Here is a 27,159-nt window from a genome sequence, read left to right on the forward strand (position 1 = left end):
TGGGTATAATTGAGTAGAATTATTTGGCTTGCCTGATAATTCTCAAACCCCAGTCTTATACCGATACTGGGATTCAGGAATATCAGCAAATACCGAAATTTTTTGGGTTAGGTAGATCCAAATCTGAAAAATTCCGATTTTTTTTTTTGTGTGTGTGCACAACCTTGGTTGTGTGGTATCAAATAGTCCAATTCTTGCTGCCAGGCATGACCCTGGTAAGTCCTCCCCTGGAAAGGCCCTGACACACACACCCCACTGCCTTGTTCTAACAGAAACGAAGATTTCAACTGGCAATATTGTTGTGGTTGCCTAGCACCAGCCACTGAGGACATTAATTTCTTAAAGGCATATGTGCTCCTTTATCATTTGGGGTTTTTTTCTTTTTAGATTTCAGATTCTTCTGCAAGCCTGGGGCTTTTTCGGGCTTGCATAATGATCTGTCTTGTCCATTCACAGTGCTAATATCAAGATTTAAGTATCCACAGATGGGATCATGTTGAGAATTAGATATATAGGTGACACATATCTCAAAGCATCAAGCTACAGGGAGTGCTATCCCTCACCCTCCCAATTATAACATTAGTTAATACATTTGAGAAATTATTTGAATGTTGCCCTGTCACTTATCAGTTTTATTCTTGTCTACAACCTCATACCACCACCTTAAAATTTTCATCATCTACAGTATTATTCAAATGAACTGAAGCCACTTTACTAGATAAGTATTATTTCTATTTTCAGTTTATGAAAAAACCCTTTTAACACATTTGCATTTAAATACAGGAATACAAATAAATAGATGCATACAATATATAGATTTTTAAATAAAGACTGACCCTCATTTTAGGGCTTTTTCTATGGATTTGTTACAAATCAGTGTTTCCATCGTTCCAAAATCACCAACAATCTAAGTTTTAGAACAAATGAACAAGTCTTCTGCCTTCCAATGACAGAAAATCACTTCATCTGGAGGACTAGAAACATGCCATGGGCTTGTATACTCCCTTCTTTTCCCTCTTGTACATCAGTTCCATTCTCTGCTTCTGGGTGCTTCTAATCAAAACTTGCCATGGTGCCCAAACTGGCACTCAGAAGGTCTAATGCTAGTATTAATGTTTAACTATGGTAAACACTAATTACAATTTGCCAAGCTAGACATTTCAGCAACATGGAAATGGAGAAATGGCACACAGGACTATGGCAAGTTTCCAGTTCTTCAAAGCATAATTCAGAGGATCATGAGTGGAACCAATATCTTTACACAGTAGTGTGTCGTTCTTGTGAAGAGGACTTCTTTATGCTATTCAGGTAATTCAAAAGTCACTCAATAGTGAATGTCAAAGCATTATTCTTAGCCACTTGCCAGTCTCTCACTAAACTGGTACCATTATTCTCCTTTAAAGTCCAGTCTTAATCCATTTTATTTCCTTTGGAAGGAGTTTCAAGCTCAGATGCAGAACTTGCTTTTCAACTAAACCTTTGGATTATCATCCATCCCTGAAAGTGAGACCAGACCAGTGTCTTTGTTTTCAGAGACAGATCCAAGTATTAGCAGCTGAACACAGAACTTATTTTGCCATCAAGGGTACTGTGCAAGTGCACCTCTGTCAGAGGCCTGGTGTCACAGTAGCTGTTGATGAAGTATCTCCCATACCATTCTTCTGCGGAAATAAGGCATATGATGCTGCAAGAAGAAAGTACCTTGAATTACTCAATGTGTTCATTAAGGCAAATGCCAGTCTATGCAGGAGTCAATGCCCATACATCCTATAACCATGGAAGTGTTCAGGGCCACGGTTATTTGCTCTTCTCCCTATTCCCAATGAAAGATTCCTTTGCAATAACCTATTCTGGAGGTAATGTGGCACAGGCTTGAATTCCTAAAACATTCAGCAGTAAAGGAACAGGTTTTCCTAAAATGTTAATCACTCACCTGAGTAAACATAATGGGTTTATCCCTGGAGATAAAGTCTGCATATTTACAAGCAAATATTCCACAGTCACTGCTATTCAGCTGCTGAGGAATTTCCTAAATGGAAAAAGGGGTGGAAATAAAGATACAAAGGTATCTATTAGTTTATTTTTGCTTTGTTTAACGTTGTTGTTGTTCAGTCTCACAGTCGAGTCCGATTCTTCGTGACCCCATGGACCAGCTCCCGCCAGGCCCTCCTGTCTTCCGCCGTCCTCTGAAGTTGGCTCAATTTCATGTTCGTTGCATCGATGACACTGTCTAACCATCTCATCCTTTGCCGTCCCCGTCTTCTTTGACCTTCAATCTTTCCCAGCATCAGGGTCTTCTCGAGTAGGTTTAACATTGTAGGTTTACTGAATTTACAGAGGCTCTAAACTGCCACCCCCCACACACTATATTAACATGCTTGCTTTACATAAATTAGACTTCAGACTTCAAGATAGGGAACATTCCAAAAAGACATTCTATGAAATCTATACCACTTAAACCTCGAGACCCCTTTGCCACTGTACTGGCTTTATTCAAGGTAGAGTTAGTATTTAACACCAAACAAACATATTTCTAGGCTGAAAAGATTAGTATACGACACTATTGTGAGTTCATTTAAGCAATATTATAGAAAGCCTTCAACAAATCCAACATTCAGCGCTTCAGAAGTTTAGTTTGTAATCCATGTGCCAATGAACATAGTCTGTAAAATGCAAAAGATGCTCACTTACATGTGGTTTCATACTGTAAAGTGTCCACGATGAAGCATTAATGTCCAGGTTTCCCTTGGCTTTGCTTTCTTCCTGCAGATATTGTCTGTTCAATAAAATAAGATACATCTATAAAGGTTCTCCTAAGCATAGAGTGTATCACTACATAAAGTTAGCCAAGTCTTTTATAACCGAGTTTTTCAATGGGAAAGATATCATAAGGGGGGAAAATACCATTCAAAACTACAACAAACAGAGAGCAGTGTTCAAAATCATACATCCCACAATGATCATGTTTCATACAAACAGCTATTTTACACAACCACATTACTGCAAATTACCATACAGCTTTCATTAGATTAATGTACTACCCCCTCTGGAGACAAGTTTATCACTTTAAATGACACTCATGAACTACTCATTCAAACTGAATGGAAGAGTCAAAAATTCGTAATAACTTCCACACTAGCTTTGTACAGCTATACAGTAGCAAAGCTACATATTCAGCTGGAGTAGCAGCAAGTCCATGTCAAACAGTTGCTGATCTTCGGCCATTTGTGAGTACCTAAGGTGACAACCCCATACCTTTAATTAGAAGTTTTATACAGAAATTAGAATAAACCAACTATAAGCGATGGTAAAGGGAAATACACTTCTACAATTTACTGTTAGCAAGCACCTACTTACAGCAATCTCTTACAGATCCTATAGCCATTGTGTCCCATTGAGTCAAAATATTTGATTGCCTTTCTCCTCATGTCTACAACCTGTTATTGGAAAAGGCGGTTAATGAAACTGTCACAGTCTATGCCACCTTATACCCTTCCCCTCTTCTGAAAGAAATTACTAGAGAAAGCTGATATGGACTCACCAATAATCCCCAATGTATCTGAATATGAATGGGTACCAAGATCATATCATACTGGAACAAGTCGACTCCTTTGGTCCATTTTCTGACTGCATCATAGCCCTCAGAATTTAGCTTAGGATAGAAGAAAGTATTGAAAGCATAAAGTACTGGAAGTCCTGGCCTTTTATTTCGGTCTACCAGAAGATTCATGTAGAAGTTAATGATCTACAAACACAAGGGGAAATCAGAAAGGGGAGAAAAAGATCAGAGATTCTATGTCTGTCTCTTGAGAGGGAGAGATATGTTACAGTTGTAATGGGCTAAATTGTTGGATTCTAGAATTTACACCAATTCTCTAGAGAACCTTCACCCCAACTTCAGTTTTACCACATCATTAAGCCAGTGCTGATTTCTTAGTGTCTGAATATCTCCACGTGTGATCTTTAGCTTGAAGGCACTACTCAAAACTTCATCCTCTGGGCCATGGCTCAGCACGTTGTCTATCTCTCTCTCCATATCCTGAAAGAGCAAGGTTTTGTAATGAGCTCCATGAGCAAAAGAAAGAGAGAGAGGGAGAAAATTAAGGAAACGGGAAGGAGGGAAATGAATTCTCTACATTTCTCTAACCTTTAGACTATAAACAAATCAAAAGCTCACAATTTGTTGCATACTGAACATTGCGATTAATTTTTAAAACCAGCTTTCTGTTCAGACTGTGATGAAATAAAAGTGTTACAGTACAGATGACAGAAAACGACCATTCCAAAAATCAGATATTAGTACATGACACCAAACAACCCTACCAGAAAAATGGTACCTCTGTAAGGGTAGGAAGGCACTGTGCAGCCTTGTCCCAGCTCAGATACTTCTGTTCTTCTAGGTCAACTTGAGAGCTCCTTCTACGTGAAGAACCTTCATTGCTCAGGTTTAACCTAAGCAACACTTCCTCTGATAGGTCATTCGCTGAGGGATGCTTTCCATGCTGCTAAAAGGGGAAAAATCATAGTGAATCTTGAATCCTGGAGATCCTTCTGTGACTGGCTTTTTCACAGGAAAGCAGCATTAAAGCTACTCTAGAGTTAAAATCTCAGTACCATCTGCTTATCTGACAGCTATGAACAGCCCGCATGTTCATCAAAGAAACACAACCAACACCACACTATAGCACCAGCAGAACTAGGATACAGGTTTCTGCAATCCAGGCCGGGGGGGGGGGGAGATTCATAGAAAAATATTAAATGTTAAAAAAAAACCTGGTGGTAGAAATAAACACAACCAAGAAGCAGTGTCTGAGTAGATGCAGACATGACTCAATAAAACCTTTCAGTGGCATATTCGGTTGATGCTGTGGAAAACCATGGCAGCAACAGCACAAAGAGCAGACATGAAGAGGAAGCTAGAGCTATTCCGGTTTGCTTCCCCTGCATGTCTCCTCTCCCTACACCCCATACTTCACTAAACTGACAAGCAGACAACTGAGCAGGGGGGCAAACAGCCAAGGGGAAAGCAGCAAGGAGGCAGGCTGGAAGACTGGCTGCATGACGGACAAGTGGATGAGAGAACACTGTAGAGGCAAAGGAACAGGCAGGCCAGGCTGGTGCAACAAGAGCCACACAAAATGTACAAAGCAGAACTAGAGAAAAGATCTGTAAGGTGTAACCTCCTCCCTCTATTCCCCATACCCCAACATATATCTGACATTTTATATTGTACCTTTGTGATGAACTTTCTAAATCACTTAACTATCCAATTTTGGTTGAAAAACAACACAAAGTTTTATTATCTGCAAATGCTGAGAACCAGCATGGTGTAGTGGTTAGAGTGCTGGATTAAAGCCTGGGAAACCCAGGTTCATATTTTCACTCTGCCATGGAAAGTTCCTGGGTGATCTGAGGCCAGTCACACATGTTCAGCCTAATGTACTGCTCAGGTATTAGCCTGTCTGTAGCAGCACAAAAGAGCAAGAGTCCAGCAGCACCTTAAAGGTTAACAACATTTGTGGCAGGGTATGAGCTTTCGTGAGTGACTGCTCACTTCTTCAGATCCCTGAAGAAGTGAGCCGTGACTCACGAAAGCTCACACCCTGCCACAAATTTTGTTAGTCTTCAAGTTGCTACTGGACTCTTGCTCTTTTCTGCTGCTACCTCTCAGGCTTGTTGTGAGGATAAAATGGAGAAGCCACTTTGGATCCACATTGGGAAAAATGAAGTTAGAACATACATTTATACAGGGAAGTAGAAAAGGTTCATAACAGGGCATGCGTTTCTCCAGGGCTCACCTCTTTTCTCTGTGCTATGAGCTTTTCAAGCTCTGAAGATCTTTTGGCTACTATTACTGGGCTGAAAGAAACAAAGTGAAAATAACTCATGGTGAGAAGGCAGACATGGAAAGCACTTTTTGCCCAACAGGAAGAAAGCTCACTAGCATTTTATTCTTTCTAAATCAATACTAACATATACCTAACAGAAATGGAAGCACCATTCGCTGGGGAGGATGACATAGCAGCACACCCACCCCTCTGTGCTGCTTACCAGAAAATACTCAGAACATCACCCCCCACACACACCCAAGGCACAACAAAGCTACACAGTGAAGAATTACAGTGGCATAGCTAGAAATGTTTCAGGACAAAAAAAAAGTTTCTCAGCAAACAGTTACAATACCACTGGCATGGTAGGGATGCCAAAATTCAGTAAGAGCTCCAAAACGACAGTGATGCCAAAGGCTGGAGACCCAGTATATACCTAGCATAAATTCCCCAAATACAAAAGAAACACAGAAGCCACTAACTTTTTGATTTACGGGGGAGACTGTAGCTTTGGGACCAGACAGCAGGTGATGACCTCGGAGAGCAGCTGCCAAGATGAGTAAGCAATACTGATCTTGATAGACTCATGGGCTGATTCAGTATAAGGCAGCTTCATATTATGGTTTAGTAGCTATATTTAAACTGTTCCTGCCCTGAAGAAATAACTGATGCCCTTGGGTATTATTCATTGATACAGTAAACATAACAGTATACATTAAAAATAAGCTCTTTCACACTTTCTTACATACAGACACAAATTCTTGTGCTCTAATACTCAACCACTCTACTCAAAAGCCCAACACTATGACAGCCACACCAAGATTTCACTCTTACCTGCTTACATCTCTTCTAGAGCACCTGGAATCAAAGCTTCTGATACCTTTGAAAAAGATGTGCAAGGAACACAATAAAATTACTGCCTTACCATGACAGTAACAACTTATATCTTCAGCAAAGAATAAGAGCTCTCTTTATTATATTAAAACATTCTATTCTGCCCATCCATAGGTTCAGGGCAACCTTCAACAGGATCATCATAACATTTGCACAGCAAACTACAAAACAAGATGAAGGCTTTATTACATCCATTCCATCTGTAAATTATTTCTCACTTACTAGTGTACTTTAAATACAAGATTATGACTTATCCTTTATGAAAGGAAGCTTAAATAACCTGCATCTAATTCAAAGTTATTTGATATAGAATTAATGCCAAATTAAATAACAGATTTAAAATGGAAAGAACAAATTAAACTCACTTTATCAATATGTTTCTTTTGAAATATTTAGAAATTCCTATTTCTAATGAACTCTTTGGCTTCCTTTTCAAAGATGAATACTGGTACAGTTTACTATCTGTTTCATATCCCAGTTTCTATGGGTTATATTCAAAGTCACTTGTCATTGTCTCCCCCCCCCCCCCATCAGCCTACCATGCTCCCTTAAATGCTGCTGGAAGTAAACATGCCTTGGGTAATCTCTAATCAAGATGGGGGATTCTTATTTTACTAATTACTGGCAATTGCTATTTTTTCTGCCATTAATCCATTCCAGACAGCTTCTACGTCAACTACATGTATTGCTTGGAAGCCCCTTCTTTTTAAGAGTTGTTTCATATGTTACAGAAAAATCAAAGTTCCCATTCCTCCACAAATAAGCATATAAAAGGGGAGTGTTAGCTCAACTGCTTTTATCTACAGCAGAGGGTACTAAATTTAAGTTGAGTTCTTGCCAGCTTTTACAGAGGTCCAATCAAACCCAAGAAATTCCAGTGAAAGAGTCGAGACTGGTGTATTAAAATCAATTTTGTCTTTTACTGAAGGATATTCAAGTCTCATTCAAACAATACAGATTCTCACACATAGCAACCAAGTTCCTTTAGACATACAGCAATGGAAAAATAGTTTGTTTAGGAGGTAAGTAGGACAAACGATTTATACACTTATATGACTCCAGAAGCCTCCTCTGTTGCCATGAAGAATGAGGGGTTGGAACTTAGAACCTAGGGATTCTTCTATTCACACTGCTAGAAATCAGCTAGCAAAAGTGTGGACTTCTCTTGGCTGTACACACCAGAGAAATCAAAAAAGCATGCACCCAGGAACCAAGACAAAGAGCTGGACTTAAGAGGTTGGTAAACAAGACAAATGGAGCTGCGGTGGCTCAAGTGGTTAAGACGCTGAACTGCAGGCTGTGGAAGGTCAGTAGTTCAGCAGTTCGAGACCCGGGTGCCGCAAGACGGAGTGAGCTCCCGTCTCTAGTTCCAGCTCCTGCCAACCTAGCAGTTCGAAAGCAAGAAATTGCAAGTAGATAAATAGGTACCACTTCGGTGGGAAGGTAACAGCGTTCCGTGCGCCTTGGTGTTTAGTCATGCCGGCCACATGACCACGGAAATGTCTTCGGACAGCGCTGGCTCTTCGGCTTTGAAACGGAGATGAGCACCGCAACCCTAGAGTCGGATTCGACTGGCTTTCGAGCAAGGGAACCTTTACCTTTACCTTAAACAAGACAAAAGACAAAGAAAGGGGATGTAGCTAGCAAAAGCATGGCACATGGCTTCTGCCTTATATAAGCTGAATCTTTGGCGTTGTTGGCAACTTTGACATCCAAAGGACTCACCTGACTACTAGTCCGTCCCATCCCTAAAATCATTGGTGAATGTAGGTAAGGGGGCTGACCTAGGGGTTGGTCAATGCTTGAAATACTACCCTCTAACTTAGGAACCACCATCTGGTTAGGTGTCAAGGCTCTGCTCCAGAATCTGTGCAGATAAATAACAGGTTTCCCAGGCATCGAATAAACATTCCACAGGAACCAGCAATTCAGATGTAGAGCTGATATGCGGACTGCATGCCAGCAGGTCTGTCATCCATGGAGGCTGCTTGTCTTTAAGTTGTGGTCTTTTGCTAACAATGGCTACATGTGCTTCTTCTCTCCCCCTCAGGCCAGGCCTTTGTGTAAGTCACCAGGTTCATTAGCATGACAGTGCAGGCAGCAAGCAAACTTTCTTCCCTCAGGTGAAAGTCTCTAACTCTGGCAATTCAAACGGTGTTCCCTGGACCTCTGAGTGTATATGTGTGAGCACAAGTCATAGTGTCAGCAATAATCAGTCCACAGTTATGCAAATATCAGTTCATAGTTCATCAGTAGGGGTGATACCATCTGGATACATGGAGGATGCTCCCCAGAACAAAGTCTGGCAACGGTCCTTAAACATATACTTACAGATGTGCTACTCACTATGGAGATACATGAACTTTCATTTGTACCGTTTTATTTCCCACAACATCTAAAGCAGTATGACTTCTTCTCTCTGCTATGAACACTTGCTCAAATGGTAAGTACAGTTAATACTTGCCGTTCCTTGGTGTCACAGTTGGAGGGACATCTACTTCCACACAGCAACCAGACATTAACAACTCATGTCCTTGGACACTTGATTCAGCACATTCAAAATAAGAAAGATGGAAAAGTTAATTTCCCCCCAGTTAAGAAAATCCCCAAGTTTCAGCTACACAGCAACATTTTATTGAACATCATTTCCCATATTCTTTGATACTAAAGACAACAATCAACATAGTTCCATAAAACCAACAAAGGTTTGAAGGGGAGGGGGGAGTCATACAACTATACAGCAGTTTAAAGCAATACCACAACCCCAACTGCAAAGAGCCTGGGGAAATGGCTGGCTATTTAAAGCAAACACGCTGCATGTTTGTGCTGATTGTTCTTTTTCCACACTTGCTTACTACATTTGTGGATTCCAAACACCAAATTCGTACTTGTGGATGCTCAACCAATCAGCACCTCTAACATAAAAAACCACAATAACATTAGTCAGTTTGGTCCCACTAAGTATCAAATTACATTTCAAAAGGAAATGCAAGAGCCGTTTCCCTCTTTAATGAGAATCCTTATCCATTTCAATTGCTGTTTTTTATTGCTACGCTTTACACAGCATAGCAGTGACTTACTTTGAGTGCTTTCCTACGGCGGGATGGGCATAATTTTTAGGGCTCTTTTCTTTTTCTTGTTCAAGTAGCTGTCTGTATTTTTCTCTCTCGCCTCTCTGAACCCCCTGCAGAGGGAAGATAAATGCAATGAAGTTACCATAAAAGAAGAAGACAAGGAGGAGGAGGAGACTGGATTTATACCCCGCCCTTCACTCGGAGTCTCAGAGCAGCTTACAAACTCCTTTCCCTTCTCCTCCCCACAACAAACACCCTGTGAGGTAGGTGGGGCTGAGAGAGCTCTGAGAGAACTGTCCTTGAGAGAACACCTCTGACAGAACTATGGTTTGCCCAAGGTCATCCAGCCGCTGCAAGTGGAGGAATGCGGAATCAAACCCGGTTCTCCCAGGTTAGAGTGTTCTCACTTAATCACGACATCATCTCTTGCTTTATAAATCTAACATGTCAGCAATGTTCCCTCTAAGCTGCGGAGTCTTGTGAGCAAAAATTCTACTTTGTGAGCTACTGGCATTATAGTTGTGAGCGAGTGATTTGGCTACTGCATAAATTAGTTTGCTCTGGATCCTTCCTTCCTGAGCTAAGATAAAAAATGTGTGAGCTAGAGGCTAAAAAAACCTATGAGCTAGCTCACACTAACTCATCTTAGAGGGAACACTGCATGTCAGTGATTGATGGATACACTAGAGGAAAAAAGACTGAATTCAGACCAGCCATAATTGAAAAGATTTAGCAACAGAGTACAAATACAGGCCCACTTAATTTTGGGCCATGTGTTTGAGTGACAGTCAAAATAGTAATTTTGCCAAAAGAGCCATAGATTCAGAATTAGAAGCAATCAAAAGGTTAAGCCCCAGGAGAAAAGTGGGGTATGAATGAATAATAATAATAAAATAATATTAATAAGTTCCTGCTTGGCCAGGAACTAATGGGGGACAATGAGCTAGTCACTACTGGATGAAAAGAACTTCGGAGGTCACCCTGAACTCCTTGAAGAATTTCAGAATAATACATTGTATTTTCTAATTTCACACACAATGGATCTTAACTGGGTTTTGCCTTTTTCTGATAATGTATGCTGCCTTGAAGAGTACACACTGGAAAAGTGGGATAAAAACCTTGGAAAACAATTCCACAAGCCATTATTTTTACATTGGGAAGTGTGAGTTTTACTCAGCTGGCCCAGGTTTCAAGTTGCTAGATTACAATGAGCAGTTCACCAATCCAGCTCTCTCTCGCTCATTCCCTTTTACAAATAAGGTTCTCTCCATTACCACTGGTAGGTCACTAGAAGCATTGTAGTTTGACAGTAAATTCACCAGTGAGAGAAGGAAAACATTATAACAGTCAGGTAACTTTTGAGGCTCAAAAGTCCCCATTGCCTAGATGCTTTCAGCCTGCAAGTCCTGGTGCGCCTTTTGTTTTACAGGTCTATATTCATTACTTTAGGAATGGCTACTCCACCAAACTCTAGCTTACAATTTAGCAGGGGAGGGGCTAGATTTTTCTTTTGACGAGACTACCTGTAAGGACAGTTTGGGCTTAACACTTTAGTAGTCAGACTGCAAACCCAATGTTCATAAAACAAAGTGGAATTTCTTTTACCCAATATCTGGGGTATATAGTATCATTTTACTACATAATCATTTAAAATAAATGAATAGGACATTTTATAAACAGATATTAAATCTTCTGTATGCTAGGAAGCTATAGTTCAATAGACTGTTAATCAAGTGCATGCCTCAGATCTAAACAAATGCATGTGTAGCTGTGGTTTGTGGAATGGATCTTTGTGGTTCCCTCCTTCCGATGGTAGCTCTCTGTGGTCCTTGAAAAACTGCTACTGAGATTCAGGAATGGCATGGGAGAGATGCAGTGTGAGAAGCTGCAGTGCAAAGATGAAGTGACTCATCTCCTACTGTCCCACTGGGTATGACAGTTCAGATTACAAGACTTCTACCCATTGCAACTGAGAACTAGAATAGCATTGTGATGCAGAAAATGTAACATGTATAAGCTCCCAGTTTTAAAGCTGAAGAAACTGAGAATTACAAAGCCCATTCTTTAAGGAACCATGACACTAATTTTGTCAGAAGTCAATTACTCCAGTCAGCAGCACTGATTCAGGCACATCTTAAATGCTCTGTAGGAGGTGTTTCTCTTGGTCCCCAGGGGATTATCTTAAGACACCAAACCTAGCAACATTGCCAAATATGTTCAGTGTCTGAATGGGAGACCACCAGCGAAAACTATGCAAGCCATCTTGAGTTTCATGATAGAAGACAGGCAAGTTATCACATAAATAAATAATAAAATACTAGACACTGATAAAAGGTATTTCAGAATACAATTGTTATATGTAATTGGACATACCTCTTCCACTGTGTAGTGAGGTTTTTTTAAAAGCCTTCCTGTACTGATAGGAGGAGTATCTGACATATGTCTGTGAACTCCAATTCTCCAGGGTAGCAAGTCCTCTGAAAAAGAAGTATTATTTGTCTTGCCATTCTTTCTGGTACCACAGTCCTTCCTGACAAGAAACAACAACAAAGAAGTACAGAATTAAACATACTACTAAAACATGCACATTTTCATTCTGGGAAATATACAAGTCTGAGGATCCCTAGGCAGACTACAGCATAGTCCTCTTTACATCAGTTTAAATGTCAAGATCCATGGAAACAGTAAAAATATGCAGCAGACAGCACATTGTATCATTAGCTCTTAATGGATTAAACATCAACACCCACCACGTGCACAATTATCATTAAATGACCCCCAAAACCCCAAGAAAAATTTAGACATAAAACAGCACTCCAGACATGGCAAATTGTTTACATTTATGATAAATGCATGTGACACAGATTCAATGAGAACCTTGTGCCTGATGGACATCAGCCAGTGTCTTAATGTTAAACGTGATTCTTATTTCCTGAGTGACACTTTTTTAACAGTCATAGGAGATGTGGACCCCCCATTATGTGCTTCTATGAGCCTCCCTCAGACGTCCTGCATTTCTGCTGCTTTTTCTGAATTCCAACAACCTCAGCTATGCTAAACTGATACCAAAATTTGTAAAGAGTAACAGATAAATTCTTGTCAAGATATTTACCGTAGTTTGCAAATAATAACAGAAAATAACTGTGAGCTGAATTTCCCGCAAAATATTCACAAAGGAGACTTCATTACAGTGAAATGCATCTATTGTCTGGAATAAATCTACCCATATAATCCATCATAGGAAAATGCAGAAGCCAAAAGAGTCCATCGTAGGAAAATACAGGAGCCAAAGAATAAATATACAAGATAAATATCCACAAAAGTCCAACACTTTTCCTAGGTAATTTTCCAGTGTTTCAGACTTTTGTTCCTTCCTCAGGAACAAAGAACGACTAATGAGAGTCTCATTCCATTTCCTTTTAAGATAATGCTTTTCTATTGGGCAAGGTCTCCTAAGCTCTAGTCAGCACCCCTAAAGGCTGCTTCTATGTAACAGGACCAAAACATGCCTCCAAGATATTTAGGCTGCCTGTCCAGGAAGAGCTCCATGCAAGTCACTGCTGTGTTAGACACACCAGAAAAAACAGTGGCTAACAAAAATCTTTTTTGTGCGAATGCAACATTACATTTATTCCTCTCAACTCCTGAAACCAAACCCCCATTCCAGCTTGTATAATACTGTTATCTTCCCAGACTCTTTGCATCTAGTCCTCTCAACAAACTTGCTCCTTAGTCCTCAACCATTCTCTTCTATGCACTTTAAAGAAACGCTAAATGCAGAGCCAAGCCATGGACATTGCATATTGGATGGTATCAGTTTAGCATAGGTGAAGTTAGTGGAATTCAGAAAAAGAAGCAGAAATGCAGGATGTCTGAGAGGGGCTCATAGAAGCACACAGATAGTTATTCTTAATGGGGCCCACATCACCTAGGACCTTAAAAAAGTGTACTTCTCTCCTGAGTAATGCTGAAGTGTCAACAACCTTTTAACATGAAATGAGAACAACCTTGCAGCAATGGTGAAGTGCAGCATGCATGCATGACTCTTCCCCCCAATTTATTTACATGGTTAGTTTAACCGAGTTTTAAGTTGCAATATGTATACAAAGTTGTCTTAAACAGAATCAGACCACTGGTCTATCAAGGTCAGTACTGTTTACTCAGACTGGCAATAGTTCCCCAGGCTCTGAGGCAGAATTCTTTCACATCACCTATTACCAGATCTTTTTTAACTGGCAATGCTAGGGACTGAACCTGAGACCTTCGGTAAGCCAAACAGATGCTCTACCACTGAGCCACGGCCCCTCCCCAAATGAACTGTGGAACAAATTGTGAGATATCTATCTATGGCACTGCAGCCCTGAATACCAGTCAATAATCAGCAGTTCATATAAGAACAAACTGAGAACTACTACAAGAGGAGTACCGGTAATACATGCCTGAAAACTTTGAATCCACTAGTGAGTTTGAATTTTAAAGTGATGAACAAAAAAGTTAAATGGAAGATTTTTACCTCAGAAAGGGCATAACTCTGCTACCATTAGGAGCCATCTCTTCATTTGGATGCCCACTGGTACCATAAGCAGCTTTTTTATCTGATGGAAAAAGGCAATAGGATGTATCACTAACAATTATGTTGTTGGGCTGCTCCCAGAGGATTATCATATTTCCTTCCATTGTGAAGGGAGACCACTGAAGCCCTCTAAGCTTATTACTACGAGCACCAACCTGCTGTTTTAAGTGGCAAGCTACAGAATCCACCTGTAAGCAAATCTGCTTACAAGAAGGGTTCTAGCTGGCCACAACAACGGGAAGGATAAAGCACTCCTTTGGAGCACACCTGCAAGCAAACAAGGGCTTGAATTCTCCTGGCCAATAATTAGGTTGCAAGGAAAGCTCCAGAATCCTACAACTTTTCTACAAGGCTCGGGATGAACCTCCCAGAAGAGGTAAGAGGTTCCTACCTCCTGGCCTTTCAGTGAGGCAGCAAAACAGAGCTGTTCTGGAGAGTTTGAGGGGTAGCTTGAGCCTGACATGCTGGTTGGGACCTGGTTTTGTTTTACATTGTGACCACATTGTGGTTTACATTGTGTCTTGGAATGCCTGAGAGAAAGGTGGGTATATGAAAATTTTAAATAAATAAGCAAGCCACACAGTTTGTCATTTCACCTTATTCATAAATCACAACAAGCTTCACTCTGAAAACTTCCTAGTTTAGAACAATGTTTCAATAGCATGTGGGGGAAGGTAGTGCACAGATAAACAGAGACTTGTGATGTCTGCATACAGCCACAGCCTGAATCTAACACTTCTGCAGCTCATTCCATAATATAAAACATTACATAAGCACAAGTACTTGTTAAGAAGTAGAATTGTTATAAAAGCCGCTTTTGAAGAGAAAATGCAACAGTGAGAAAATGGGAGTACAAAATCCAGTGCTCTGAGTATTTTTATTTTATTGCCTCAATTAATGTGAGATGTATAATGCTAAATGAAATGTCACAGTTGGCTAGACCAAACAGATCATAGATAGAATTACAGTATGTGTCCAACTTACTCAGTTCAACCATTTGCATCCCAGACGTAGGTTCCATTAGCTCAGCATCCAAAGTACCAGAAGCATTTGGAAGAAACTTAAAGAAATGTGTCTGCATAAGTATTATTCCAGTCACTTCAAATGTACGACATCCATACGGTTCCCATACCCAGTGTTATTGCTCAGAACACAAAACATGCCCAAATTATTATTCTACTATTTTATGATTCTGAGGACCATGGCGTGAAACTCACAGCTATATGCCCAAGACATAAAGCTTATTCTCATGTAACTTAAAGTGATATATCACAACAAGTTCAGATTAGAAAGTCTTGAGCTTTTGGTACATTAGTGCCACAGAAGATATACTTTCAATGGTGAAACAAATTGCTAAACCCTGTACGTCTCTCTTGACATGCCTAGCTAGTTTTTTTAATCTGTTTTCCCAATGAAGTACCTCAGCATGCTGATCTCCAAATGGACACATCATTTATTAAAAAAATAAAATTATTGGGTATTTACTATGGAGCAATGTCAACACTTGGGAGATCTTTTAGCAGCGTTCATGTTCACTTAGACCAGAACTTTTCCACATTGTAGAACTGAAACTATTTTTGCAATAAAAGCATTTGATTTCCACAGGACCTTCTAGTTGACAGCCCTGCCAGAGGAACTGCAGACCTGCCTAATCTAAGTATATGCAGCAGTGTGCCCCCCACCTGCTAGCAACAGAATCCAAAGTAGCCTGATATCACATCTGAGTTGGCAATTTGTTTCACCACCTGACAGTGAACAACTAATGCCTGTACAGTACCTGCCTGGACATTTCATAAGTCCTATTTGTTTATACCGTTTTAAACTAACATGTAAGGACTCACAGGAAGAGTCCTTGCTTAGACAGGGTCTGCTTCTTCACTGGGGATAGGGGAGAAGACAACCACACAGAAAAAAGGACCTTTTAAATTAAGAGCAGCACCCTGCTACTGAGTCATCTCTACAAACCTAAATTCTATTAGGCTACCTATAAAGCACTGGGAATCTGCTGAGGGTGTGCGCGGGCATCTGTGTTTAGAAGCTAAGGCTTTATGCACGATACACAACACCTCTAAATTGTCTACTCATGAGTGGCACTGCCACGTCTCCAGGGGTAACACTTTGTGGTCCTAATTAACTGCCTCAGAACAGTCTGAGCCTCAGCCATCACAGTGTGTATGTGCCAGAGGAAGTCCCTTCTCAGCTGCAGGAGGAATAATAAGGCAAGGCCCTGGTCTGCAGCAGGCAACTGGCTTCCCCACTCAACCTTTCCCTTAAATGTTATGTGAGCTGAGCAACTGACCATGGGGGTGGGGGGGAGACTGTCAAGACTAGGTTCCCAGTTTTTAAAGTTTATTCTAAGCACACACAGAGATATAGGGGAAACAAAGAACATAGAAAACAAAATAATCTAGCCAGTTCTAAACCTCAAAGGACTTCTGGTCTTCAGGTTTCCCCAATGAGGCTGGCCAAGCATTTCAAAATTCATAGTCGAAACTAAGCAAATGCCTCCTTCTTACTAATCCTTAATTTAAGGGTTCCATGAAGGGGCACATCTTTGACCAGACAGAAAATGGGGGGCTAGGCAAAAGTCCCCCTCCAAGGTTCAGACCACGTGAATTATTCTCCCCAGGAATATGTGTGTTTTGCACAGCACTACTGGGGATGGATGCAGAGCTAGAAAGCTAGCACAACAACGGGCAATGTCTCCTGGACCATATACAGTAGAGGCATAAGACTAAGGGAAATTTTCCTACAATGGGCCATTAAGTGTGGGTGAGTTCTCCACTGTTTTCTCTTGGGGATATATTTGACATTAATTCAGGTGTCAAATCTTTAAGGCTTACTTCATGAGATGGGATTCTGGTCAGCTAAGATGCTCATAAAATTATCCTCTCCTACAGCTAAAAAGAGACTTTCGTTCATTACACTGCTATTCCACAGAAGACATGACAAGGATCCCACTGTTAATTTGGCTTGAATGTACTAACTCTCTCTTTTCTCAAAATCCTTACAAACCTCATCTGTAGCTTCTGCATGCTGATCTCCAGTCAGAAAATACTTAGCCGTCAGCTGGGATGGTAGCTTAAGTAGACTGACAATCCCTTGTGTAAATGCACAGAAAATTCCTAGGAAAGTTAAATATATCACATTAAAATTCCTTAAACATAATAAAATGACATTCTATCTAGAAACTCTGGCATTCCAATTAAAACAAAAACTACTTCCTAAATTTCATGTAGTACAAGACTGCAGCTATACCTTATTTCTGTAACAGAGGACAATATTCACATGGATTTTAAATTTCACCCCACCCTGCCAGAGCATGAGCAGTTATGCAGAGTGCAGGGGGTTGGACTAGATGACCTGCAAGGTCCCTTCCAACTCTAACATTCTATGATTCTAATTCCACTCATATTAATAAGACATGCAGAATGGCTCCTATATTGACAGACCTAGCGACAATAATTCCTCCCTTGCTACTGCACTGATTTTTTAAAATAATATTTGAATAATTCAGCTGAAGAACATACAGAAATTGGCTTTCCATAGTTGTATAATTTTGATTTACAATAAATTGGGGTCCTCCAGTAGCGGCATACTCACACACAAACAAGTTATAGCCAACCATCAAGATAGATGAACAAAGTTTGAGTCCAGTGGCACTTTTAAGACCAACAAAGTTTTGTTCCAGGTATAAGGTTTTGTGTGCACACATACTCTTGTTCACTTGTGTTCCTGTGTTCACTTGAAAGCTTATACCCAGAATAAAACTTTGTTGGTCTTAAACATATCGAGATAGGTGAAATTTCTAAGGGAGGGCATGGAGAGATGTGCTCAAGGATCTACTTGGATATTCTGCATTGAATGCAAGCTCTCAGAAATAAATCTTCATTTCAAGACATACAGCCAAAGCATTTCATTTCAAGATATACAGTCAAAGCCAAACAAATCACATGAGAAGTGGCTGAACAAGCATTACCAAGTTTTTGCCGTTTTGTTCGCTCCTGGTCAGGGTCTTCTATATTTAACTGAGCACTGTGGAAAGAAAATATTTAAATACTTTTAAGAAAAAAGTCTTTCAAAAGGTTAAAAGGAGGCAGATACTCTGTTCTTCCCAAATTTGATTCACTCGTCCTCAAGGGCTAATGAAAACACCATTTTATTCCTAACCATCAAATAACTGGTACACATGCATATACACACTAGAAAGTTCCCTCGTGATAGCACTTCACACCAATAAGTTTGACATGTTGCATGATCTGTAACATTCTCATACCAATTCATTAATTTTCAGGGGGTATAGAAAATTTTATCTCTGCTTTTCTTAATCAATTTTTAACTAACTTGTTTTTATTATTTCCTATCAACATCTGTATTTTATGTACTCTCGATTTGAGATAAGATTGTAACAGCCATTGTGCATTTGCAATAAATTACTATTACTACACTTTGGCAAAATGTAATAAGCACATGTACACTTTAACCTTTTGATACTGTCCATGGGCATTGAAGGATAAGGAGGCCTTCCTGAATGAACAATGCAAAGTAATAGAGGAAAACAACAGAATTGGAAGGACTAGAGATCTCTGCAAGAAAATTAGAGAAATCAAGGGAACGTTCCATGCAAAGCTGGCCATGATAAAGGACAAAAACAGTAGGAACCTAACAGAAGCAGAAGAGATTAGGAAAAGATGGCAAGAATACACAGAACTATACAAAAAAGACCTCGATGTCCTTGACAACCACGACGGTATAATCACTGACCTCGAGCCAGATGTCCTGGAGTGTGAAGTCAAATGGGCCTTAGAAAGCATTACTAACAACAAAGCTAGTGGAGGTGATGGTATCCCAGCTGAGCTATTCAAAGTCTTAAAAGATAATGCTGTTTAAGTGCTGCACTCAATTTGCCAGCAGATTTGGAAAACGCAACAGTGGCCACAGGATTGGAAAAGGTCAGTATACATTCCAATCCCAAAGGGCAATGCCAAGGAATGTTCAAACTATCGCACAATTGCACTCATATCACACGCTAGCAAGGTCATGCTCAAGATCCTACAAGCTAGGCTTCAACAGTACATGGATAGAGAACTACCAGAAGTACAAGCTGGGTTTCGAAGAGGTAGAGGAACTAGAGATCAAATTGCCAACATTCGCTGGATTATGGAGACAGCAAGAGAGTACCAGAAAAACATCTACTTCTGCTTTATTGACTATGCTAAAGCCTTTAGGAAAAGGAGTACGACAAGGATGTATATTGTCGCCTTGCTTATTTAATATATATGCAGAGTACATCATGCGAAATGCTGGCCTGGATGAATCACAAGCGGGAATTAAGATTGCTGGGGAAAAGATCAATAACCTCAGATATACAGACAATACCACTCTGGTGGCAGAAAGTGAAGAGGACCTTAAGAGCCTCTTGCTCAGGGTAAAAGAGGAGAGCGCAAAAGTGGGGCTTGAAGCTCAACATCAAAAATCTAAGATCATGGCATCCGGCCCCATCACTCCTTGGCAAATAGAAGGGGAAGTCGTGGAAGTAGTGACAGACTTCACGTTTCTGGAAGCCCAGATCACCGCAGACTGTGACAGCAGTCATGAAATTAAAAGACGCCTGCTCCTTGGGAGAAAAGCGATGGCGAACCTAAACAGCATGATAAAAAGTAGAGACATCACCCTGCCAACAAAAGTCCGCATGGTCAAAGCAATGGTATTCCCAGTAGTCATGTATGGCTGCGAGAGTTGGACTATAAGGAAGGCCGAGCGCCGAGGAATAGATTCTTTTGAACTATGGTGCTGGAGAAGACTCTTGAGAGTCCCTTGGACTGCAAGAAGATCAAATCAGTCAATCCTAAAAGAAATCAACCCTGACTGTTCCCTGGAAGGCCAGATAATGAAACTGAAACTCAAATAGTTTGGCCACCAAATGAGAAGGGACTGGAGAAGACCCTGATGCTGGGAAAGATTGAAGAAGACGGGGACGGCAAAGGATGAGATGGTTAGACAGTGTCATAGATGCAACAAACATGAAATTGAGCAAACTTCAGAGGACGGCGGAAGACAGGAAGGCCTGGCATGATCTGGTCCATGGGGTCGGGAAGAGTCGGACTCGACTGTGCGACTGAACAACAAAAAACACTTTAACCAGTGGTAGTAAGTAACACAGCTATATTCCTGACATCAAACAAATACTATATTGAGATCTACCCAAGATACTTGTCTGACCTTACAGAGTAGGGGAAAAAGCTTGATAAAGCTGAATTAAGTGTAGTTAACTAAAGAAAGAATGCAGTAGTTAGAAAAGTTTTCATTTAGCGATATCTGCTGCACAAATATAAAACCTCTCCCAAAACGTATGTCAGTTATTAGTTAGACTTCACTGCCACTTAGTTTTCAGTATATAGGGGTGCAGTGGACAACAGAACTATATGAAATGGGGGGACGACAAAAAGTGGCAGAACAGCTGGATACCTCTAAATGCTAAAGAAAAAGCACTCCAGATAGTAAACAGTTAACTTCTATACTACTATATTTATGCAAAATAGAGTAAAATAGTCTATATTGTTGAAAAAAATTGTTTGAACAGCTCTGAACTGGATGTTTTACTACTTTAAAGTTTAAACATTTTAATATTTTAGGACTCTCTGCAGATTGTTCATTTTAAGTTTTCTTAAGGGAAAGGGAAAGGTAAAGGTTCCCTTGCTCGAAAGCCAGTCGAATCAGACTCTAGGGTTGCGGTGCTCATCTTCGTTTCAAAGCCGAAGAGCCAGCGCTGTCCGAAGACGTTTCCGTGGTCATGTGGCCGGCATGACTAAACACCAAGGCGCACGGAACGCTGTTACCTTCCCACCGAAGTGGTCCCTATTTATCTACTTGCAATTTCTTGCTTTCGAACTGCTAGGTTGGCAGGAGCTGGAACTAGAGACAGGAGCTCACCCTGTCTTGCGGCACCCGGGTCTTGAACCGCTGAACTACTGACCTTCCACAGCCTGCAGTTCAGCGTCTTAACCACTTGAGCCACCGCAGCTCCTCTTAAGGGAAAGCAGGGCACAAATTTAATACATAAATAAACCTTGCTTATACATACGTAGCACTGGGCCCTGTCCTTTTCATACCCCTTTCTCTAATTTGTCTGGAGGCCACTTGAGTGGGGTATGTAACAAAGCTGAAAGAAAAGTCAAATTTTCATTTATTAATTGCAGAGAGCTTAGCTACTCCATGCCTTCAGCATTTACCCATGACTGTATGCTACACTATCAAAGAATACCTCCAAAGCTTTCCTATCCTAGAACAGTACAGTCATGCTGTCTTGAGTATGCCATGACACTAATCAAATAAGGCAACTCTGAAGAGGCCATTTAATTAAGCTTCGTGAATAATAAAAACTATGATACAGTTCATTTTCCTTTGGTTTTCAATGAAAAACAATTCAAGGAAAATAAATCAGAAGTACACATCCCAGTATTGTTTTTCTTGAAAGTAATATCAGAATAAATTGTAGCCTGTCCTTGCCCAGAGGACCACACTTGTGGCTGACTATTCTTCTAAAAACCAAATTTCTATAGCAGTTAACTTCTAGTGCAGAACTTAGAATTAGCTATGGGCAAGTACAGTAAGAGAAAGAAATGCCTTGGTATCATTTCCACTGATCCTGATTCCCATGCAAGAAAAATAAAGAACATCCTCTTGGACATATTTCTGTACTACTACAGATGTGATGGTACATTTTTAAAAAAGTTTTTCTCATTTTTCCCCCAGTGGAAAAGCTGTGAATCTGGAGGAGCACTGGTGAGACTTTGTGAGCATAAGAGCTGTATTAGATCAAAATAAATGAATACTCCGCTTGTCAGCCATTATCTTACTTCCAGCCACACTGAGAAGCAGTCGTGATTCTGGGTTGTGGAAACTGTCCAGAATACATCTTCAAGCCTGCTTAAGCTCCTACAGAAAAGCAAAGTATTCTGGCTACATCATCTTCAGACATTAACACCCATGGTACTGATTGAAGAAGTGGCCTGGACCTGGGATCTGAATGAGAATGAATAAGTGCCTGCTGTTCTTTGATTTACAGTGCTGATCCTTAAGCCCTTTCCCCTCCCTCTCCTCTCTTACTTTCCCCTCCCTCCTCTGGGAGCTGTATTACCCAACACATGGGGGTTATTGCATCATCCTTTAGCTCCATCATATAGCTGACTGCAGTATGACAAATGAGCCACTTTATTGCAACTCTTGGTTTATGACACAAACATCCAGACACACTGGAAATTCCATACCAGGTTGGTTTGCAAATCTAATTCTTTTTAGATTTAAATATTTATTTGCATACTTATATATCTATAAATGTAAGCTTATATATAATTTTCAATTTTTAGATTGCTATATAATTGAAGATTTTGTTGTGTGAGTGCAGTTACCATAAGAAGAGATCCACGGCCTGCTTTATAAACTTTCAGCAACCGCACAACATAGGAAGTAGAAATTATTTTCGTTTCTTATAGATTTTTTTTAAAATAGTATTCATAATACTTATATTTATTATAACAGTTTGGCCTTCTTTTCCTGACTGTATTTTCAGAAAGCAACTTCTGGTCTGGATTTATATATTAACTTCTTAATGTGTGCCTTTCTGAAACAGTATAAATTGTTGATCACCGAGGAAGGCCCTAGAGGCTGAAATGCGTATGATCTTGTTGGTCATTTGATATATTAATCAACTGTGTATGTGAACTCATCAACTTTGTACGTGAAATTACTACAACTTATGTAAAGCTCTTGATGTTCTAAGCAGTCTGATACTCAGACCTTATGCTTTTAAGCATCACGATGTTTTGATAATATTTTATTTCAGGCAGTTCGACCCTAGTAGCAATATCATTTCCACTGAACCTGATCCCCATGCAAGAAAAGTAAGGAATATCCTCTTGGACCTATTTATGTATTACTACAGATGTGATGGTATATTTTTTTTAAAAGTTCTTCTCATTTCTTCCCCAATGGAAAAGCTGTGAATTTGGAGGCGCACTGGTGGGAGGATCCATTTATACACATATACACTTTTGGAATAGGTGAAAAATAGGATAGGGTGCATCAGTTTACAGCTCTGTCTCACTGTAGTATTGGATGTATCTGCAATTCTGCTTGTAGAAAGCAATGACAGTTATACTTTTAAATTATATAAATATGCTAATACAATTTTATATGCTAAGTTATATAAGTGTTATATGTTGCTAAAGCACCTAAGCGGGTTTTAAGACTGACAGGAAAGTAAGCATTGCATATATTTCCACTCCACCCCCCAAAAATGGGGGAAAGCTTTTTCCCCATAGCTTTGGATTTGTAAGAATTTTCCAACCCTATGTACTACTCATATATTCATGCAAATATAACTAACAACTGTATAACTCCTAAAGTAGCACACAATAGCTTGGAGCCTGAGAACAATGAATGGACACAGAAAGGATCTTTACCAACTTTAACTATGGCCCTGCATCCCAACCAAAAAGGCATCCTGAGACTTGGAGGATCCTTGGCAATTATATGGGAAGTGATGTGGGGAGCTGCAGTAGAAAGGGGAAACTGGCATGTCACACCTCTCTATTCTTGCAGGAGCTCTGCTTGCACCACAGCTTGTGCATTGGGGGAGGGGGGTTTCTGCTGATTCCCCTGCATCTTTCACCCTCCATGCCACATCCCATGTCAGCTTCAAAGGTTTCCAGACCACCAGAAATAAATTTTCAGAGGGTGTAGGGGGAACTGGGAACAGACAAAGACCCATGAACGTCACTCTATTCATGGCTCTTAACATCCAAGCCAATTACATATACATTCCTGGAAGGAGGTAAATTATTATTAGCCTTAATATAAGAGATTTCTCACTGCAAGAGAGATAACTTTTCATATTAGAAAGATGCACAAGTCAAATGCTTAAAGTGTAGAAAATCCAACATGTAATGCTACGCACACATTTTATTTTTGCCCCTTTGTACATATGTCTTGAGACACACTATTTCAACTTTTGAAGCACTGTCCCAATTATGTGCATGAAAGGTATAAAATATTTTTTTATGTTTCATCATTAAATGCTTTATAAAAATTAGGTTCTCAGCATCAATTGGTTTTGCTTCTAAAACCAAGACATCTTGTTGCAAGGCATGATAATGTACTTTCTCTTCATTCTCTATGTCTTGGCATGACAGCCAGGCTGCATCATACAGGGCACATATCTCTTGACAACGCAAGTACCTTCCATTTCCTCTCTAATTCTTTGAAGCATACTGTGCAACCATAGTATAGATTTCTTTGCTTTTTACACATTTGACACTGAACAATACAGGGATGATTCCATAACATCTGCATGATATGAAGTGTCTTTTAAAATTACCATGAGGAACCAACTTTAGCAAAATGTTCCTTTATTTGCAGCTTTGGGGGGAAATGCCAAAACACAGCCAGGGGGTGAGGAGAGAAACATACACTTTCCTGCATCACCCACTCTGTACTTTAATGAAACTGTCACAGTATGCCATTGCTACAATTCACAGGCTCAAAGGGATTCAAAACACACTTGGTATTGTGTAGTCACTACAAAGCCTCCTGCCACTTCCTATACACTCATCAGTTTATGCTTGACACAAGCCAGAAACAGCATTCTTTATATTATTCCACACCTCCTTTAACATTTCTGTTTAAAAAAACTGCAGAGTATGGCTACAGTCATGTGGTGCTTCTTTCTCATTGAGATGGCACATACATTTCCCACACTCCCAAGGCTTCAACCCACACTGCAGAAAAGGACAGCTATAATCAGGATAGCCTGTGCAGCAAAATAACTGCTGTCAGCATGGGGCACCCAAAGGAAAGACGTACCAGTCTTTCTCAGCTTTGCACCGCACATGAGCTGCTGCCATCCTACAATATAGCTTACTTTCAAAGGTGTCAGAAAAGAACACTTAAACAAAAAAACCCACTAGCTCTCACTAAAAACTCTTTGCCTCTTTCTCCCTCCCACAGAAAATAATTACTTAAATGACACTTGTGCAGCCTAACCAAATCTCTGTGGTTTACTCTCAAATAACTATGCATCTGTTTTAATATACAAATAACCTGTTTGTCCAAGGCTAAAATAATAATTTAGTTAACAGGTGCACATAACTACATTTAGCCACCCCACTCCAAAGAAAATTAGTCATAGTCTCAAGAGGCATTTTCAGAAACATGATCAAAAAGTTTTGATCTGCAACAGTGTTTTATTGGGGGAATCCCTTGAAAAGTACTGGGTTCGCCACATGGAGGAGAACGACGACATGAGTTGCACATGTTTATTGTACTTAACACCAGACTAACTAAAACGGCCCTGCAAGGCCAACTATATACACACCCACCCAGCACAGCCCTAGTCCACTGGAGGGTTTGAGTTTCCCGCCAAAGTGGCTATTGGTTGGGGCTGGGGGGAACTAGGATCCTATGTTCCTATTGTCCAGGGGAGTCAAGCCACCAAGTGGCTATTGTCCAGGTGGCCAAGCTCCTGTCTTTGCCGCGGACCCCTAGTGGCGATCAGCATACATAACACTCCTGACATGTAAATAATAACCTCCCTAAAGCTACACAACTAGATTTAAGATTTCTTAAATTACATTAGAAAAAATAATGCACTGTAAAGGAAACTATTTGGATCAGTAGATAGAAATTTATTTGAGGTGATTTCCCACTCCACGAATACTGTTCTCGCTCCTTTTACTGTCTTTTTAAAATTTGTTTTTTTTAAATACTTTTTTTTTTGTTATCGGCGGTAATGTAACCCTGTTTTAATTAAACTAAATCAAACTAAGAGTTTATCGTGTGGACTGAAACGGAGAAAGCTCATGACGGGAGGCTGGATTAGAGGAATACCCAACTTCTGTGCTCTGACTAGTAAGAAAAGGGGGGCATGCAAAACTCAGTCTGACAGAGGCCCAGAAGACGTCTCTCCCAGGCCTACGCCAGAGGCTCAAAGACGCACGAGACGCCCAGCCCCTTCCCATTAATTCGGCTCCCGCCTCGAGCCTTCCCATATCCTGACCTGGGATAGCGTCTTTTCCGCGACGGAGGGAGCGAAGGCTCCACTTCCCGGCGACAAGAGGAAGGTGGAAACAACCAAGAGCGCAGCCCCTCGGGGAGCCATTTGAACATAGGCCTCAGCCGCAACAGCTGGGCCGGAAATGCCTCACTTTTCCGCGTCGGGCGCGTGACCACCAACGAAAGTTGATTTCCGAAAGGCTTTCGCCGTCGCCTTGGTGCCGGATGGGGTTTCTCTGACGCATGCGCGCACCGTAAACTACTTTTGCCTCGAAAGGCGGCTACCTACAGTTTAGGAATGTAGGCGATAGGGAGGGGACTTGTTTAATGGTACAGTAAATCTTCCAGTCGTTAAAGGAGGACGAGATTTCTGGACGTTGTTAGGCAAACCACGCTAATCCGGAACCATCCTAGGATTGAAATAAAACAGAACTTCAGTGGTTCTGTAAAGATTAACACAATTTATTCAAGCGGACATGTTTCGTGAGTCAGCGCTTGCTTCATTATTCATCTGCTTAATGGATGCAAGACGATTACTGTTACCTGGGCTTGGAGCTGTAGGGGCAGTCGCTGTCCTTAGCTTTAGTGCCTCCCCCTTTGGGAAATAATCTGTTCACAAGAAGTTAAAAGTACCTACATGAATATGTTATGTAAGACCTGCTCCTATTTTTGTAGGTAAAATTTCTTTTTCTTGTTACCATTGGAGTCATATCATCTTTGCAATTTGTTTGACCAGCAT

The 27,159-nt window shown here is 40.5% G+C and overlaps 1 protein-coding gene across 2 annotated transcripts; it reads right to left on the bottom strand.

Annotated features, from left to right (window-relative positions):
• On the bottom strand, positions 1-26,562 carry SENP2 (SUMO1/sentrin/SMT3 specific peptidase 2). Of its 2 annotated transcripts, none has more exons than XM_015426833.1 (17): positions 26,425-26,562; positions 18,349-18,404; positions 17,385-17,494; positions 15,354-15,429; positions 14,310-14,391; positions 12,170-12,326; positions 9,803-9,906; positions 9,187-9,263; positions 6,663-6,708; positions 5,799-5,859; positions 4,338-4,502; positions 3,908-4,039; positions 3,542-3,745; positions 3,358-3,437; positions 2,692-2,776; positions 1,934-2,029; positions 1-1,684 (listed from the first exon to the last, which is right to left on the bottom strand). In XM_015426833.1, exons 1-17 carry the CDS (start codon positions 26,532-26,534, stop codon positions 1,622-1,624), a joined length of 1,704 nt encoding a protein of 567 aa, XP_015282319.1. In that variant the 5' UTR covers positions 26,535-26,562; the 3' UTR covers positions 1-1,621. The 2 variants fall into 2 exon arrangements, with proteins under 2 accessions (XP_015282319.1, XP_015282317.1); XM_015426831.1 differs by having other exon boundaries at positions 4,338-4,505.
• Between the last annotated feature and the right edge of the window lie 597 nt (positions 26,563-27,159).

This window comes from Gekko japonicus, unplaced genomic scaffold (assembly GCF_001447785.1).
Source record: "Gekko japonicus isolate JY-2015 unplaced genomic scaffold, Gekko_japonicus_V1.1 scaffold14, whole genome shotgun sequence".
NCBI lineage: Eukaryota > Metazoa > Chordata > Lepidosauria > Squamata > Gekkonidae > Gekko > Gekko japonicus.

Excerpts from the sequence above, each read along its gene's own strand:
- SENP2 (XM_015426831.1), bottom strand. The coding sequence starts at position 26,534 with ATGTTCAAATGGCTCCCCGAGGGGCTGCGCTCTTGGTTGTTTCCACCT. Across the intron at positions 9,907-12,169 it reads CTCACTACACAGTGGAAGAG|GGGGTTCAGAGAGGCGAGAG; the intron begins GTATGTCCAATT and ends TTCCCTCTGCAG. Across the intron at positions 4,506-5,798 it reads TCATAGCACAGAGAAAAGAG|CAGCATGGAAAGCATCCCTC; the intron begins GTGAGCCCTGGA and ends TTCCCCTTTTAG.